General features: G+C 42.9%; 1 protein-coding gene across 2 annotated transcripts; it reads left to right on the top strand.

The window, feature by feature from the left end:
- Window positions 1-3,145: 3,145 nt before the first annotated feature.
- On the top strand, window positions 3,146-14,760 carry LOC124125697. Of its 2 annotated transcripts, none has more exons than XM_048402079.1 (2): window positions 3,146-3,283; window positions 10,592-14,760. In XM_048402079.1, exon 2 carries the CDS (start codon window positions 10,608-10,610, stop codon window positions 13,677-13,679), a length of 3,072 nt encoding a protein of 1,023 aa, XP_048258036.1. In that variant the 5' UTR covers window positions 3,146-3,283; window positions 10,592-10,607; the 3' UTR covers window positions 13,680-14,760. The 2 variants fall into 2 exon arrangements, with proteins under 2 accessions (XP_048258036.1, XP_048258037.1); XM_048402080.1 differs by having other exon boundaries at window positions 3,150-3,287.
- Window positions 14,761-18,465: the final 3,705 nt, after the last annotated feature.

Here is an 18,465-nt window from a genome sequence, read left to right as displayed (position 1 = left end):
GATCATCGGCCCTGTTGTTCTACCGTTTTTGCGTCGTCATGGCCCAGGCATTTCCTTTCAGCATGACAACGTCCGGCCTCATATTGCACGACATGTTCAGGATTCGCTTCAACAAAACAACGTGAATGTCATTCCCTGGTCGGCTCGCTCCCTGATCTCTCACCAATCGAGCACATGTGGGATGAGATGGATCGGCGCCTTCGACGTCAAAAACGTGTTCCACAGACACTCCAGGAACTTCGAAACATGCTCCAGCAGATATGGACAGATATCCCACAGGACTTTGTGCGACGCCTGGTCCATTCCATGAGACGAAAATGTGTTGCTTGCATCGCAACCAGAGGTGGACACACACGCTATTGATTTGTAATTTGACATTTTGGCATGTTCATGTTGTTTTTTTATCAAATCGCGCATTTTCTGAAGTCAGTATGGCAAATTAAACCATTTGAACACTGACATGAGTCTTTTATCTGTTGCAAACCGAAAATGTTTCAGATTTGGTAAAAAACATAACTTTGCATTAAATCTTATTCAATGTCACAGGAACTTTTGTTGTTCAGTACACGTGGACATGCAAACTAAGACGCGCTAATACCAACACATACAGACACAACTCACATACAGACACAAACTCACAAACTCACATACAGACACAAACTCACATACATGCGCTCTCACACACACTCAAATATCCCCACATTCACTCACACACACAGATACATACACACTCACACTGACATGCATCACTGAATGAGATTCTAGTGTTGACTTGAACTATTGTGTAATATTTACACGCATGAACCATGGTTTGTCCGCCAGAGGGGACCTGATGGATTTCACTTACATGCATGAACCATGGTTTGTCTATACCAGGCGTGACGCGTCCGGGGATCGAACCCACGACCTTCCGCTTTAATAACTATATTCAAGGGTGAATATGCTGTATGTATACTACTCAAAAGAAGTTAAAGAACACCCAAATAAGTTATCAAAATCACTCAAACAATAAATCGTGGCCACAGGAACAACACTGATTGGGAAAGATAAGTATTTAATCATGACATTTCATTGACGAAAGAAACGCTGGCATACAGCTGACCAGAGCAAATCAATATGAATTGCATGTACCCTATAAATCAAAAGTCACACACTACAGTTCAGGATAATCCTGTTCCTTCAATATCGGGTATGCCCACCCCTGGAAGCAATACAGTCCTGACATCTTCTGCGCATAGATCGGACAAGCTGCTGCAGTGTTGTCTGTGGAATTGCTTGCCATTCCTGATGAAGAAATCCTAACAGTTGCTGGAGATTAACAGGAGGTGGGTGGTTAGCTTGAACGGCTCTTCCCAAGGCATCCCAAAGATGTTCAATGGGCGCCAGATCTGGCGAATAAGCAGGCCATTGCATAACGGTAATCTGCCTTTGTCTGTGATAGTCAGTGATAATCCGAGCGCGATGGGGTCGTGCATTGTCGTCCTGAAGGATAGCACCTTGACCAATCTGACGATTCCAACTGAATCCTCCCCATACCATCACTGATCCCCCACCAAAAGCGACACGTTCACGTACTGTGGCATCAGTGAATCTCTCTCCAGTACGACGCCACACCCGTATTCTTCCATCATTGAGCTGCAAACAGAATCGCGACTCGTCTGTAAACAGTACACGAGACCATTGCTGTCTGTTCCAACGCACATGTTGTCGACACCAAGCCAGACGTGCTGTTCTGTGAACTGGACGTAAAGGTGGTCTCACTGCTTGTCGTCGACTTCTCAAGTTCGCAGCTCGTAAACGGTTTCGCACCGTCTGATCACTAACGACAGTGTTATTGACAGCCCTTAACTGTAACCTGAGGTTGTTTGCTGTTGATGTACGCTGCCTGAGTGCTTGGAGAACCAGGTATCGGCCATCACGTTGTGAGGTACACCTTGGCCGTCCAGAACGGTGTCGCTCTTGCACTCTGCCAGTGGCAGCAAAACGATGCCAAAGGGTGTGAATGACAGAGGGGGACACCTGCAATCTTCTGTCCACCTCACGTAAAGAAAGGCCATCCTGGAGCCAACCAATAGCTCATCCTCTATCAACATCAGTCAGATGTCGTCTCTGTGGCATGGTTTTGGAAAGTGTGATAACACGATCATCGTCATCGCCTTCTTAAAGGGAAAGCATGCACGTGCACCATGAACATCACCACTTTCATATGCTGAGCATGAACATTGTGTTGGTTGTTGCTAAGGACAGGTGCAGCGTTGTGTTCGGGCGACAATATTCCTGTGTTTTCAATTCATTTGCATGACTACCAGAAGTGTTTCCAGAAAGTGTCAGGAGGATCAGCAATACCCCAGACGTGGTGCAACATGTTGCCAAACATTAGATGATAGTAATGTTATAACACATAATGCAATGACCAATTTGCTAAATCGTGTATTATATATCTGGTGTTCTTTAACTTCTTTTGAGTAGTATATGTACCCCATGGATCGGGTTCTCAGGATCGGTACCGTGCTTCATTGCTTGTCATCGTACCCCAACGGCATGGTTGCTCATAATATCAATCACACGACTCACTGGTCCAGACTCGATGACAGGCTGTAATATTGCTGCGTGCGGTGTTTAACAACATACACACAAGAATATAGCACTATATAACCAATATTAAAATAACGCGGAGTCGTTTTCATACTAAATACTACAGTTTCAAATGTATTTAAGAAATAAACGAGTCGTTTAATTATTCTCACTGCAGTGTTTTATTGTACGATAAACAAAGACCACGAGTCGTTTATTTCTTATTAGAAAGGTTAGGTTCGGTATTTCCCGCATATTCTCACAATCCGCTCGGTCATCTGCATAGCCCTGGGCTCTACATCTGTGGGGAACAACTTACTAGACACTTCCCTCTCAAAAATAGCGTCGTCAAATATACCCGTCATCATAAATTGCGAGCGCATGTTCGAATCTCCAGAAATGACGTCATGATTGAACATTGTTTTATCGTGAAATAAATCACGCTTCGTTCTCCATTGTTCTTTGCGATTTATTGCCAAGCTATTTCATTTGCACAGATAAAAGTCATTTAAGGTAAAACCATGTTCCCAACTTTCTGTGTATTCGCACAAACACAAGGCGGTATGTATTCAGGGGAGGTAATCAGGTGAGAGAAATTGCTACCCGCTTTCAAAATGGCGTCTGAAATGTTCGCACATTTTTAGCTATAACTAACAAAAGGACACTGCGAACTGTGTGTTGAGATTACACAGAGCAAAATAATTATCAAGTAAGTAAGTAATAGTTTACAAGTGCTAAACAATTTAGACATGGCTTCGTAAATAACGGTAGATTGAGACCTGACGTGTGCTCCGGCCTCGATTGCTCGGCGCGCTGATATTGCTATAATATCCCGCTTTCCATGTTCAGCTGGTTTTGACCGTTAAGTTGACCTCTGACGTAGTTCAAGCTATTATGATGAGACCAAATATTGTGACTGTGTTATATTTCTCGTGCCAGTTAACTGTTCCGAAATGAGAGTTGTTTTTCTGCCAGACGACATTGAAAAACAATAAGGGACACAACTCAAAATTTGAATCTTCATGAGAACCTGCATACCAGTAAATTAGAGTGACGTTCTGCTTCCATCAAACTCATTTTTCAATGCAAATGTGATCAAAAGGATATTCTTTTGTGAACTTTCATTTATTTTCACATTTTCTGGCCACATTAGTTTGAAAGAGACCACATAGTTTTGTTCAAACATAATTGGAAAATTATAAATGCAGAAATCTAGAAAAATCTATGCTTTCTTTTGGATTAAACATTTTATTTGGCTTGTGATGTGTGATTTAAAAGTCACCGTTTTGTTTCTGGACTGAACCTACATAACAAATTACAGATATCAACCCGAATGTTTACAAGTTAAATCATTGAACATGTTAAGGGGCTCTCTTGGTAGGGCTGGGGCGGGTAACTCGGGTACTTTGTTCGGGTAGATACTGAGTAGGACCCGGGTACCCACATGACTACCCGGACCCGTGGTTAGTCACGTGATTATATATTTAAATGGCAAATATTATCTAGAACTCTATGGTTACACTATAAGTGACAAATGTTCACATTTCTTTCTGACTATATGTAAGCAAGGATTATATCCTACCTAAATATTATCCTGGGGGAAGTTTTACTCCAGAGTATAGTATCCTACCTTATGGGGGAAATCTGGGATAGGTTATGTCCAAACATTACGGGTAATTCATCCCAGTTATAGCTAAAACGTATCTTGGGATAATTTAGACTAACTAGAATCAGCTGATCACGTGACTTCATGACTTTGAGGTTTGACGTTGACATTGTCAGTTGATTTGATCAACCATGGATGGAACAGAGTATTCCAAAGTATTCAATTACTTAAAGGACAAAACATATCCCGAAAAGTTGAACTTGAACCAGGAGAGGGCTTTGAGGCAAAAATGTCTGTTATGTATGTCAACATTTCTGTTTGGAAAAGGGTGAGGTATATTATACAGAGGGCAACAAGAAGAGGGAAGTTACCACAGCTGACAGAAAGGACAGCGTGTCGTCAGGCTGTCACAACCAGGATAAATAAGGACAAATAAAATTAGCAATAGGTTACAATATTCTAGTGTATTTTATGTTGATGCTTGCATTTTCATCATGTTTGGCTGGGGTGTGGGGTAAGAAATGAGGCGGGGGGGGGGGGAAATCATCCTGACACTAGAGAATTTCATCCCAGGGATAAAAATAGGGCAGGATGATATTCACTCTTACATCTACACACATTCCTTCTGACTTTATATGTTGCATAAAGATAAAACTTCAGTCAACTTCAGTGTATGCATGACCAGATTGGTTTATGCGTGTATCTAAATTTATTTTGACATGAGTACAGTCAAACGTTTCCCAATCGGACATTTTGTGCGCATCCCTTGAGACCTACGGTGCCCTGGGCGCAAGTCTCAAGGAATTGTTGAATGTTTTCGGAAAATGTTTTAGTTAACAACTTAAAGGGGAAGTGTACACGCAAAAATCACTTTCTTTCTTTTTCAAAACAAAACGCAACTTTAGAATTAATTAGTATCTGTGTTTGAAAATATACACTCATTTTTTTCACAGTGAAAGTAGAAAGCTCACTATAGTGAGAAAATGATATGCCGTTATGAGGCCTTCGTTTTTCGAGCTAAACAGGCCTGAGTTATCCCCCTTAGATTATGACGTAATTGGTGCCAATTCAACTGGATCCCTGTCTATTCTCAACGCAAAAGATATCAAGTACCAGTTTGCGGTAAAACAACATGGCCTACGACACACTCCGGCGCAGTGGTGACTCAGCATAACACTATGCTGGCTGGCATCTGAGACGCTAGAATCACACACCTGTACCTACACCACGTGAAGCAGCTCTAACAAAGCATGATGACGTCATAATGTTTATCAATTGGCACCAATGACGTCATATTGCAAGGGGCATAAGCCATGGTGTTTTTGTTGTGGAAATAGAACACTTGGTAAATGTGAAAAATATAAATCGTTTTAATGCGAAAAATATGTTAATTAATTGTGATATTTTTATATTTTTGTCTATGACACTTCTAGGTTAACACTTTTAATGTGGAAAACGTACAAGAAAAATAGGTTCATTTCCGTGTGAACTTGCCCTTTAACATCATTTGTTACCATTTTTAGGTCACAGATTAAAATAAAGAATCACAATTCCAAAAAATGTTCTGTTGAGAGTTTCTTGTACGAGACAGAGCAATATAGTGTTTCTACGGAAAAAGACATTCCCAGATTTGAATCATTCATGGACTGTCATTCACTGAAGATCTTGGATAGAATAGGTCTTCAGCAACCTATGCTTGCCGTAAAAGGCGACTAACAGGATCAGGTGGTCAGAATCGCTGACTTGGTTGATGCATGTCATCGTATCCCAATTTCGTGGGTTGATGCTCATCACTTGATTGTCTGGACCAGACTCGATTATTTACAGACCGCCGTCATATAGCTGGAATATTGCTGAGTGCGGTGTTAAACAACAAACCAAACCACTTTCTCGTGCCCCTCTTGGCAAATCTAACTAAGATACTTTTAAAAAATTATTTTTTTATTATATTTATAAAATTGAAAAGGGGATGTAGAGATTCAATTGCAACATATACAGTAACGTCAATACGGCCATAGTAATGTTGCTATTGTCGGTTAAATCAATTTACCTGTTCACATGGTTCATCCACTACAAATGATTAATTCATGAATGACAGCTCACGTTATTACAATTTACCAATTAACTATTGCTCCAGTCCTTTATAATGTTTTGAACAAATCTCAATTAAAATTTAAATCATCATTATTAGAAATATGACACCAACTATTCATGTTTATAGCAAAAATGTCTGCCATTTTGTAGCCAACCAAACACTACCGAAGCTCTAGACTAGTGCATTGTGGGTCAATCGATACTATACTGATTTAGTTACACCAAGACTTACCAATTCCGTATTGTGTGATTGATTGCCATATTAGGAATTTCCAGGCACAAATGTGCATGCACAACTCTATATAAGTGCATTAACCTTGGACGCGACGTTAAAAGCCTGTTTCATCTCACCTAGCATCATGCTTTTCTAATTGGGCCAAAAAAAAAGCTATAAACAACAAGGAGCAACAACTAATCTCATTAAAATCAGACCTTAGTTCTCGCTACCGCTAAACAAAGATCTGAAGACATCCCATTAGGGGTCACGTCAGAACGACCTTTCATCCGACCAATGAGAGCGTCGCTCGCCAGATCAATAAAGTGACAGTCGGAATGTGATTTCTAGTCATACAACCTCAAAAACTTTAACACGGGGTATTCCAAACGATAGTTACAGGTTTAACGACTGAATCCATACAATCTAGACCATCTATCAGCCATTCAAAAAGTTTTTTTTGTTTAGATTTCAAATTTGTAGTCAAGAATTTGTCAAAATATGTTTCGATACGTAGTCGCCAATTTGAAATTAGTGCCGTAAAGCATGAGAAAGCTGCCTTCTGATGGGTCATTCTAATGCTCGGTCAAAGTTCGCGCAAGGTCAGTCTGACGTGACCCGTAATGGGATGTCCTCCGATCTTTGTTTAGCAGTAGCGAGAACTAAGGCCTGACTTTAATGAGATTGGAGCAACACACGTTGTAATCAAGGATGGTGTGTCAGCCATTCCTCGGGATGTTTAGAAGCTACTGTTTAGGGGATTTCTCTCCATACAGGATGTTCATTATAATGATTATAAAGGTGTACAGTGGTAATAATTCAGCAGAAAATGCAAGTCCTTGTGATGATGTTAAAAAGCATTTTCCCAAGGCAAGGGAGTTAACTGACTTTAAAAGTCCAGTTTCCACCCTTGCGGAACTAGGCTGGAATTGTGGAGTTATGTTTTGGTTGGACTAACGAGTCTATGCACAGTCCAGTCAAAATTGCGTCAAACGAAATCAACGTCAGGTTCGTGAACTGCTGTGCAGATTTAGGTCGATTGCAGGATTTGCAAAGACTGTGTACCGCCAAGTTGGCATCAACAGATATTTTCCAACTCTTTTCATGTTTTTAATCAAACGCCCTCATGATTTGATGTATTTCACAAAGTTAGGCCAGTTTTATCACAATATAGATTTTGATTATCGATCAGATCGTCTTGACTCGGTGCCCCTAATTTGTTTTGCAAATGCAAATGATATGAGAAGTGGAATCTGATTTGTCTCTAGGAGGGGCATAGAAGGAACATAACTTTAAATAGCCGCTGGTGGTGCTACGATCGAGCCCTAGTTCGGCAAGGGTGGAAACTGGACTTGTACTGTCAGTTATCTCCCTTTCCTAGGGAAGATGGTTAAAAAGTAGCATAATAAATTTTGTAACAACAAAAGTCAGGCAGAGTTTGATAAGTAAAGAACATATCTTGTTGCCAAAGGACAGCCCAAGTGAAATCTCTTCTTTGGAGATAGAGAGAATCTCACCCGAGTGTCTTTTGATATCATATATATCAACACAAGTTGATAAAAGTGGAAAAATTCCGAGGCTTGCCGAGGATTTTTGCCACTTTTATCAATGAGTGTTGATATATTTGATATCAAAAGACACGAGGGTGAGATTTTATTTATCATCCAACATCATTCTTTCAACTTTTTCAATTTGTAGACAGTAATTAGCAGTGTCTTCAGTGTAAAAAGTACTGCAAACAGCTTCAGTGGCAGAGCTATTAGTGATGTCATTTGATTGTGACGTCATGGTAACCAGTGACGTCACAATGGTCAGCAAAGCATTGTGTTGTAATTTCATTGCAGGGATATCTACAGTGTAGATATCGCTTGATCTCATCCAAGTATCAACGCGTGTCGGTCTGACGTTGATTAATGAACAATTTGCATACTCGTATATATGCAAGAGGCCGACGTATGGTTCTCAGTAGGAAGTGACATCTTGGAGACGATGGCTTTCAGTATATACAGTTTTACTTTATACATGTAGATAGATACATACAAATGACACTATGTGCCAAGTCAGCACATAGTGGTAGTGCTTGTTGTCTTGGTGCCCCGGAGCACCCAGCCTAACCCTAGCTAGGCTAAGGGTAAGACCTTTCTTTCTCCTTTCTGGACCAAGGCTTATATAGCCAAGGTCACCTGACATTTAGTAAGTAATAAATATAAATGTAAACAGTAAATCATCAGTGACATACTTGAACATCCTGTTCAGGATGGCAGACAGTCGATGTACACAAAAATGGGGATTAACAGTTAGGATTAGCATCTAATAAATAACAGCAATTAAGTGTTTCAAGGCATAAAGATGTCATGGCTCCAGGGTAATGAGCCTTTGCAATCAAATGTTCTTCAGACAATGGAAGTCGTAAATCAGTCGCTATGACACAAGCGATATCTCCTGTGGGAACCAGTTTTGGATGATAAAATGGCTTAAATGATCCAATTGGCACTTTGCTAGTAAACAAAGCAAACTTAGACCTACTACTTGCAACTCCTGTCAGGGCCACAGCAGGAAACATTATTTCCAAAACGAGGTGTTGCAAATATTTTAGAATAATGAAGATCTTAAATAAATAGAAGTTTGGTGTTGGAGCATGGATTGTTGCTCATTCTATCAACCACCAGTTTACGTGACACACCATGGTAACCGTATCATTCAGTTCCCACTGTATTTCACGGTTCAAAAATCAAAATTCTTTGGTCAATTTTGGTAAATTCTGCAACCATATTTAGTAATTCTGAACACATTTCTGCAAACTTTTAAGTTTTTCGAATTTCGTAGCTTTTCACGTGTGTGACTTGTGGCAGGCATTTCTGTGATAAGGTTATTGAATAGCTTATTGAAGTGAGGGTCGGTCGGGTAGCCTAGTGGTTAACTCGTCCGTTCGTCACGCAGAAGACCCGGGTTGATTCCCGACATGGGTACAATTTGTGAAGCCCATTTCTGGTGTCTCCCGTCGTGATGTTGCTGGAATATTGCAAAAAGCGGCGTAAAACCATTCTCACTCACTCACTCACTCCGTGAATCTGGGGATCACTTGTGGAAACACACAGATATGTGCACTTTCAGTTAGCATTTTCGTTTTACAAAATCATGCAGATTGTCATCTTGTTGGCAAAGTTTATGTAAGAGACAAGTCAAATTATAATTCAGAAAATAACAATGATTCATGTAATTGAAACTATTTGCAACCAGCTTCCTGCATGTCTATTATGCATGCATTGTTACCGTAGCAACATTCAACAAAACTACGAAGTTGTGAAAAACAGTTGTGCAGGGGAATCTATTTCAGACATGATCAGAAAATAATTGAGTGAGTGAGTTGGGTTTAACGCCGCTTTTAACAGTATTCCAGTTATATCACGGCGTGTCAGCCTTATGTGGGAGGAAAACATGAAGTGATGCAGGTCTTAGACGTTTACCACTTTGGTGAAACCCACGAGCACGAGTATGGTGCTGACAAACCTAGAAACATAATTTGGGCGAACCGGGATTCAAACCCACAATCATAGGTTTCTGGCGTGCCCAAGGGATGCAACTCTGCACAGCGAATCGCGGCGGCACCTTAGACGACTGGGCCACCCGTGCCCCTCAGAAAATAAAATAGTAGATGTAAGAATGCATGCAATTTATGTGGTACTTATGGCAATACATGAATCATTATTGCAATAATTTGCAATACATAAGTCAGGTTAATACCCATCCCTAGCAAGTACCCCAGTGCTGTGTCTTTGGTTCAATTTTTCATCTCATCTGGGCGGCACGGGTGGCCCAGTCGTCTAAGGCGCCGCGATTCGCTGTGCAGAGTTGCATCCCTTGGGCACGACAGAAACCTATGATTGTGGGTTCGAATCCCGGTTCGCCCTGATTATGTTTCTAGGTTTGTCAGCACCATACCCGTGCTCGTGAGTTTCACCGAAGTGGTAAACGTCTGCGACCTGCATCACTTCAGGCTTTCCTCCCACATTAAGCTGACACGCCGCGATATAACAGTAATACTGTTAAAAGCGGCGTTAAAACCCAACTCACTCACTCATCTCATCTGTTTCGTTTTTCAGAAACCAGACAGCCGGTATGGACTCGAGCCTTCTGAAGACTGAGCACTCAGAAGCAGCCGCCATCTTGATGGACGTATCCCAGCAGTGCGAGAGCTCCGTCTTCAACAGCCAATCACAGGCTGCCACCATTCTCATGAATGTGGGCCATCAGAGTGACCTGACTGTTGGTCAGTCTGAAGGGCCATCCATCTTGCTGGACATTGACCAGCATACTGTGCCTGTTCCGTCTGATGCAGCTGCAGTCCTGATGGACGGAGGTCAGGAAACTGGCCTCCAGCCTGCCTTCATCTCATCTGACAACACCAGTCTGCACACCATCGCCCCATCTGACAACACCAGTCTGCACACCATCGCCCCATCTGACAACACCAGTCTGCACACCATCGCCCCATCTGACAACACCAGTCTGCACACCATCGCCCCGTCTGACATGAAAATTGAGGCCATAACTGACACCTACACACTTGGAGAGGCTGCCACGTCCACCATGACCCCAAACAGCAGACAGCAGTTCCAGGTGATGTCCACGGATGGTCAGTATCATACCATCACCCTCGCTGGCGTCGAGAGCATGGAGGAGTCAGGCAATGTGCAGATGACAGTCCAGATTGACACACCAGGAAGAGAGACCGAGACTGTCACCGTGTCGGGACTTACTGATGGATACAACCTGGAGTCTCTGGCACAGATTGCAGAAATTGTTGTCAACAGTAGCGACCGCAGCGCTAATCTTGTCAGCATCCCAGAAGACAATGTAACTAACCAGGACATCAACCCTGTGACTGTCACTGAACAGTACATTGCTATGAAGGACAATGGAGAAGGCAAGCCAATTTGTGTTCAAACAGAACCTGATGAGAGAAACCTTGTGATGGTTGATCAATCTCAGGGACCTCAGAACCTTGTGTCGGTTGATCAGACTCAGACATCTCAGAACCTTGTGTCGGTTGATCAGCCTCAGGGATCTCAGAACCTTGTGTCGCTAGCACAGATTGCAGAGTTGGTGATAAACCAGGGATGTCTTGAGACAAGTGATGGTCTAAACCCCAACATCCATCAGTTGCAGATAGGCTCAGATGCCACCAACCAGCCCTATGTCATATCAGGCCTTGATTCGAATATCAGTAGCGTGCAGACAGTGACATCCACACCTAGAAAAATCTCTCAGATGAGAGCCCCAACCAGGAGAACCACCACAGAATATATTGCAGTGCCATTAAAGAAGCCATTACCGGGTCCATCGCAGGCTGGCGCCAGCAACTACACCACAACCATCCTCCCTGATAGTCGGAACCCGCCACAGAAGCTGCCCCCCGAGAGGAACATCTACAGCAAGATCAAGGCTGAGAATGGAGAGTGTTACATGGTGGTGCTTCCGGACTCCGACACCCTCAACCCAACGCAGCTTCGTGACCTCCTCACCAGTTACTCAGCCAGTCACACAAAGTCTGCCCTGGGGGATCGGTCTGAGCCGGCCGAGATGAGCATCAAGGTCGAACCAGAGAAACCGATGATGTATTCAGCAGGATCCCAGACATCCAGCCGTAAATATTCCAAACTTTGGCCAACTGCTATCAAATCATCCAATACGATTGTCATAGAACCAACAAAGCCATCAAGTACAAGACAGAGTGTTGACAGTGAAGTGGCTGGGGGATCCAAACAGAACAAGGAACAGCTATCTAGTGCTGAAACATTGGCAACAGGAACCGATGCTGTGGTGGAGATTGTGAAGCACGGAGGCAGTGCCAACGATGGCTTGTTTGATAGCACAGTGAAGGTGAAGATAGAGAAGCCAGATGAAGATGCAGATGTTGCTGGGGAGGATCTGAAAGACCAAGAAGGCAAGATGGACAGTGTTGATAACTGTGGACATGAAGTGGCACCTGCAAAGAGGCGGTTGCCGAGCGACCCCCGGCCTGAGTCCAGGACGGTAACCGTCCAGACTGATGTCACATCTGAATGTTACATCAATGTCACACCCGAGGAACTCAGCATCAACAGAAAGAAGCCAAGGCTTCATCCCGGCAGAAAGCGTTTTTATCTGGACGATCCCAGACCCTCCAAAGACTCTTCAGATGTTATGCAAACGCTAGTGTCTCCATTTTTGAAGAGAAAAAAGTTGCTTGATCTGGAAAATGCGTTTTATATCTGTGGGACATGCGAAGCCAAGTTCTCAACAGCCGATGAACTGAAGACGCACAGCAAGGAGCACAAGCTGAAGAACGTGTTCTGCCCAGCCTGCAAGAGGAAATGCTCCAACGTGAAAATTCTAGCAGATCATGTGATCGCTCACACTCGCTGTAAGACCTTCAAGTGTAGCGTGTGTACCACAAAGACAGTGTTCAAATCGGCCGAGGCTTTCAAGACCCACGTCAGCGAGCATCTCAGCGTGCAGAACTTCCGATGTGGCTCTTGTGGACAGAAGTTCCCTCACGTTGCCAATCTCCGAGTCCATATGAGAGTGCACACTGGGGAAAAACCATTCATTTGTGATAAATGTCCAATGGCATTTTCACAAAAGGCACCTCTCGAAGCACATGTGAGTTCATTCCATAACAAAGAAAAACCCTTTCAGTGCGAGGAGTGCAGTGTGCATTTTGCAAGGAAAACGGACTTAAAAATCCACATGCGCATCCACACGGGGGAGCGTCCTTACGCCTGTGAGCTGTGTGATAAGACATTCACATCCAACTCAGGACTGACTAGCCATAAAAAGACCCACTTCCGAACACGGTATCATAAGTGCGGGGACTGTGAGAAGAGTTTTGACACTCCGACTCGGCTCAAGCGTCATGTGACGCTCTGGCACTCTGGGGACCGTGTCTTGAAGTGCCGCATCTGCCACAAGGACGTTGGGAACAAGATGGAGCTTCGATCCCATATGCAGCTCCACTCCAGCGAACCGTTCCCATGTGTTCGATGTGGTTACGGGACCGACAAGAAGGATTCACTGGCAAAGCACATACAAGAAAATCACCCAGAACTTGTTTGTAAAATGCCCGAGTTATTTGACTCTTGTGTCCCCTCAGATCAACAAGTCGATGCCATGGACACTAAGCCAAAGGTGATTGAGATCACGTGGTAGATTTTATGATTTGACATTTGTTGAATTTGTTGATGAAATAGCCTTGACAGAAAGCACCCAAAAATGACACACTTCTTTGCGTTCATGATTTACAGGTTTGTTCCTAGTAGCTTGAGAATTACAAATAAGGAGAAAATAAAATTTGTTCAGCTCAATATAATTATTTTATCTAACATTGGCTTTGGTTGGTTCAGTGTCAATATGGCAGTTTAGTTGATAAATATTTTTTGTAACAAAATTCTGGTGACTTCTTCGGAATTAGGTGCTTGGGGACCAACTATTGGATATCTGGGGCCTGGGATTTTCTTGAAAAATATAAATATAAAATGGTCCCGGAAAATGTTGGAAAATGATAATTATGCTTCAAAATTTTGCAAAAGAGGAATTGTAGCCACCAAAAATACATTGTTGCAAGATGGTTTTTATATATATTTAGGCTCATGGTATTATCTGTTTTTTTGGCTTTACCTGAGAAAATATCTAGTCTCCAAACAAAAGCCCAGGGTATTGAGTTGTTACAGTGTTAGAGAGTAACCTACAAGTTGTGAGGAATTATGGATTATCTGTCCCAGGTGAAGGTGTTCATCTCCACTTTCATCCACAAGGGCCAGATAATCCATAACTAAGTTTCAAGTAGGCTGTCTATTACTCATTGGCATTTTAAGAGAGAAAATAGCAAAAGATGTTTGAAACTTCACTTAGGCAGCCGGTTGTTCAGATGACGTATTATAATCAATTTGTGACGTATTGAACATTGGCTGATGTCTCCACAAAGAAGCTATGATTGCATGGCTTCAGCTCACCACTCAGCATTGAACATTTCTAAAGTGCACTTGTAAATATCGGAAAGTTTATAAACACGTCATTCTACCTTTATGGGTAAATATCCAGTATTTATTATGTAAAAGTTGTTGAATTAGGAAAAAAAGTAAATTCTAATTAAGTTTAAGGGAGGATGTTTACAGTTTCTATGGTAACGACCTCCGTCGGAAGGTTTGTTTTTCTCAGTTCAGCAAGTTCCATAAATGTCCGATTCCTGGACTCCTGCAATGTGGAAAATAAAATGATCATTATCATCTCATTGGACAGAATTCTTTTATTTCCTGGTTTATGGATTTTTTCATAGGTTTTGGTAGGAAAATAAAAAAAATAAGTGCCATCCTGTCAGGTATTCTATGAATGTTTTCTTTTTTTCAATGGTCTGTATTTGGCTGCAGCTGCAGCTGCAGTTACCTCCCTTTCCACACATCGCTTCAAGCTCCTTCCCAGCGCGTGACACCTTCGTTACACTCTCGGTAACATCACTGCCACCAGTGTGGGCGCGGCCATTACAAGAATCTTGAAATTTGCCCTCTAACCCCAAACGTAGTAACGTTGATATTTTTGTTTATGTCTTTGGGAATGCCATCATATTTCATTTTGAAAAGGTTTATGACTGACCATGTTTTCCAGATGAATTTACTTTGTTGTTTTAATAATCAGATTGGTTCGAGATTGCAGACTAACGAAAATCAACCAACTTCTCCCTTACATTCTTACTATATCAATAACACGATAGTTTAAATGAAACAGAAATTCAAATTGACAAATGAAGAAAGTAATTTAGCAGCGATAAGTGTATTCGGCGTCACGACAGTCGTCACTTGTTTGTAAACATAACGGTCATTCGGTTACGAGTTCAACTCCAAGCATGGTTGTGGCCACCTATTCAATGTGGGGAGTTTTGACTGGTGGCAGCAATAGTATAGAGAGCTCCGCGAACGGGCTATCGCTGTGAGGAGCTTGACATCGCTTGTCGTATACAAGGCACTTCCTACCTGTTACCTGTTCACTATGTCCAACTTACATCGTCCAATAATCAGGGTTATTTTTTCTTCTTGTTACTTTTTATCTTGTTGGTGGTTCTTAAACAAAAATGATAAGTTGGTTTTTATTTTTCATTTTCATTTTTTACACTTTTTTACTATTTTTAGTTGGCAGATCGTACACCAAGAAATATAAAAATTCTCACCTTTGGCATGTTTGGGTTGAAGTGAAAATATTTTTGGGGTCCAAAACATGTGCATTTCCTATGAGTGCCCCTGTGTATGTAGTCAGAGCATGTAAATAGAGGTTATCACGCGAGTGTCCATAAGATACCATTTTTCTTACGAGTTTCAAAACGTATCTGACCACTTGTAAGATACATGGTATATGATAGGTACGAGTACAGTAATCTGTTTCTTACACACCCTAAAATCACAACATTTTACCTTGAACTGATGACTTTGTTTTTTCTCATGATCGCAGGGGAGCATTGTGTTACAGAACACAAGTCATGAGCGATATAACCCATACCCTGTGTGACCCTCCGCAAAACATATTCAGCCTTTCTTTGGATTATCAAAGCTTTGATGATAGTGCAAAGAAGTTTGACACAAATGTTGATGAATTTGACTAAGGAATGAGGGCCTAATCAATAAATTACAATCAGGAAAGTAGTCCGTCATGTATTGACCTCAGGTCATCACCATGGAGTAGCCAATCACGGGCCTAGAATTAGATCTCACGTTTGATTCCAGTTACCTCATTGGGTCCTCGACCGCAGTTAACAGTGACATTCTACCATGACCTTGAAGATGTTTGATTCTGATTGGTAAAAATGGGGTATCAACTTTCCGTTTGATACCTCTATATTACCGGTAAGCCTTTTCACACAAGAACATGTGTGTGAGAACAGGGTTCAGATGCTGGAGACTCTTGTAACCAAATAACAAAATTTCATCCTATCGGCAATTTGTAACATTAGAAGACTTGTGCACTGCTAGTTGATCAGTCTAGTAACTGTCAACTCAGTAGTCGTAACAAATCACTTAATTCATTACAATTTATAACGTATCTACAAACTGAGATTATTTGATCATGCACATTCTTTTGAATGCAGAAAGATCTGAGTGCTGGCTGCCTCAACACAAAGATCTGAGAGCTGGCTGCCTCAACACAAAGATCTGAGTGCAGGCTGCTTCAACACAAAGATCTGAGAGCTGGCTGCCTCAACACAAAGATCTGAGTGCAGGCTGCCTCAACACAAAGATCTGAGTGCAGGCTGCCTCAACACAAAGATCTGAGTGCTGGCTGCCTCAACACAACGATCTGAGTGCTGGCTGCCTCAATACAGAGATCTGAGTGCTGGCTGCCTCAACACAGAGATCTGAGTGCAGGCTGCCTCAACACAAGATCTGAGTGCTGGCTGCCTCAACACAAAGATCTGAGTGCAGGCTGCCTCAATACAGAGATCTGAGTGCTGGCTGCCTTAACACAAGATCTGAGTGCAGGCTGCCTTAACACAAGATCTGAGTGCTGGCTGCCTCAATACAAAGATCTGAGTGCTGGCTGCCTTAACACAAGATCTGAGTGCAGGCTGCCTTAACACAAGATCTGAGTGCTGGCTGCCTCAACACAAAGATCTGAGTGCAGGCTGCTTCAACACAAAGATCTGAGTGCAGGCTGCCTCAATACAGAGATCTGAGTGCAGGCTGCCTCAACACAGAGATCTGAGTGCTGGCTGCCTCAACACAAAGATCTGAGTGCTGGCTGCCTCAACACAAAGATCTGAGTGCAGGCTGCTTCAACACAAAGATCTGAGTGCAGGCTGCCTCAATACAGAGATCTGAGTGCAGGCTGCCTCAACACAGAGATCTGAGTGCTGGCTGCCTCAACACAAAGATCTGAGTGCAGGCTGCCTCAATACAGAGATCTGAGTGCTGGCTGCCTCAACACAAAGATCTGAGTGCAGGCTGCCTCAACACAGAGATCTGAGTGCAGGCTGATTCAACACAAAGATCTGAGTGCTGGCTGCCTCAACACAGAGATCTGAGTGCTGGCTGCTTCAACACAAAGATCTGAGTGCTGGCTGCCTCAACACAAAGATCTGAGTGCAGGCTGCCTCAACACAAAGATCTGAGTGCTGGCTGCCTCAACACAAAGATCTGAGTGCAGGCTGCTTCAACACAAAGATCTGAGTGCTGGCTGCCTCAACACAGAGATCTGAGTGCTGGCTGCCTCAACACAAAGATCTGAGTGCAGGCTGCTTCAACACAAAGATCTGAGTGCAGGCTGCCTCTACACAAAGATCTGAGTGCTGGCTGCCTCAACACAAAGATCTGAGTGCTGGCTGCCTCAACACAAAGATCTGAGTGCAGGCTGCCTCTACACAAAGATCTGAGTGCTGGCTGCCTCAACACAAAGATCTGAGTGCAGGCTGCCTCAACACAAGATCTGAGTGCTGGCTGCCTCAACACAAAGATCTGAGTGCAGGCTGCCTCAACACAAGATCTGAGTGCAGGCTGCCTCAACACAAAGATCTGAGTGCTGGCTGCCTCAACACAAGATCTGAGTGCAGACTGCCTCAATACAAAGATCTGAGTGCAGGCTGCCTCAACACAAAGATCTGAGTGCTGGCTGCCTCAACACAAAGATCTGAGTGCTGGCTGCCTCAACACAAAGATCTGAGTGCTGGCTGCCTCAACACAAAGATCTGAGTGCTGGCTGCCTCTACACAAAGATCTGAGTGCAGGCTGCCTCAACACAGAGATCTGAGTGCTGGCTGCCTCAACACAAAGATCTGAGTGCTGGCTGCCTCAACACAAAGATCTGAGTGCTGGCTGCCTCAATACAGAGATCTGAGTGCTGGCTGCCTCAACACAGAGATCTGAGTGCAGGCTGCCTCAACACAAGATCTGAGTGCTGGCTGCCTCAACACAAAGATCTGAGTGCAGGCTGCCTCAATACAGAGATCTGAGTGCTG

The sequence above is a fragment of the Haliotis rufescens genome, unplaced genomic scaffold (genome assembly GCF_023055435.1).
Source record: "Haliotis rufescens isolate VD_foot unplaced genomic scaffold, xgHalRufe1.0.p SCAF_24, whole genome shotgun sequence".
In the NCBI taxonomy this organism is placed as follows: Eukaryota; Metazoa; Mollusca; class Gastropoda; order Lepetellida; family Haliotidae; genus Haliotis; species Haliotis rufescens.
The sequence above is the reverse complement of the archived record's forward strand: the minus strand, read 5'-3'. Positions and strand labels throughout refer to the sequence as shown.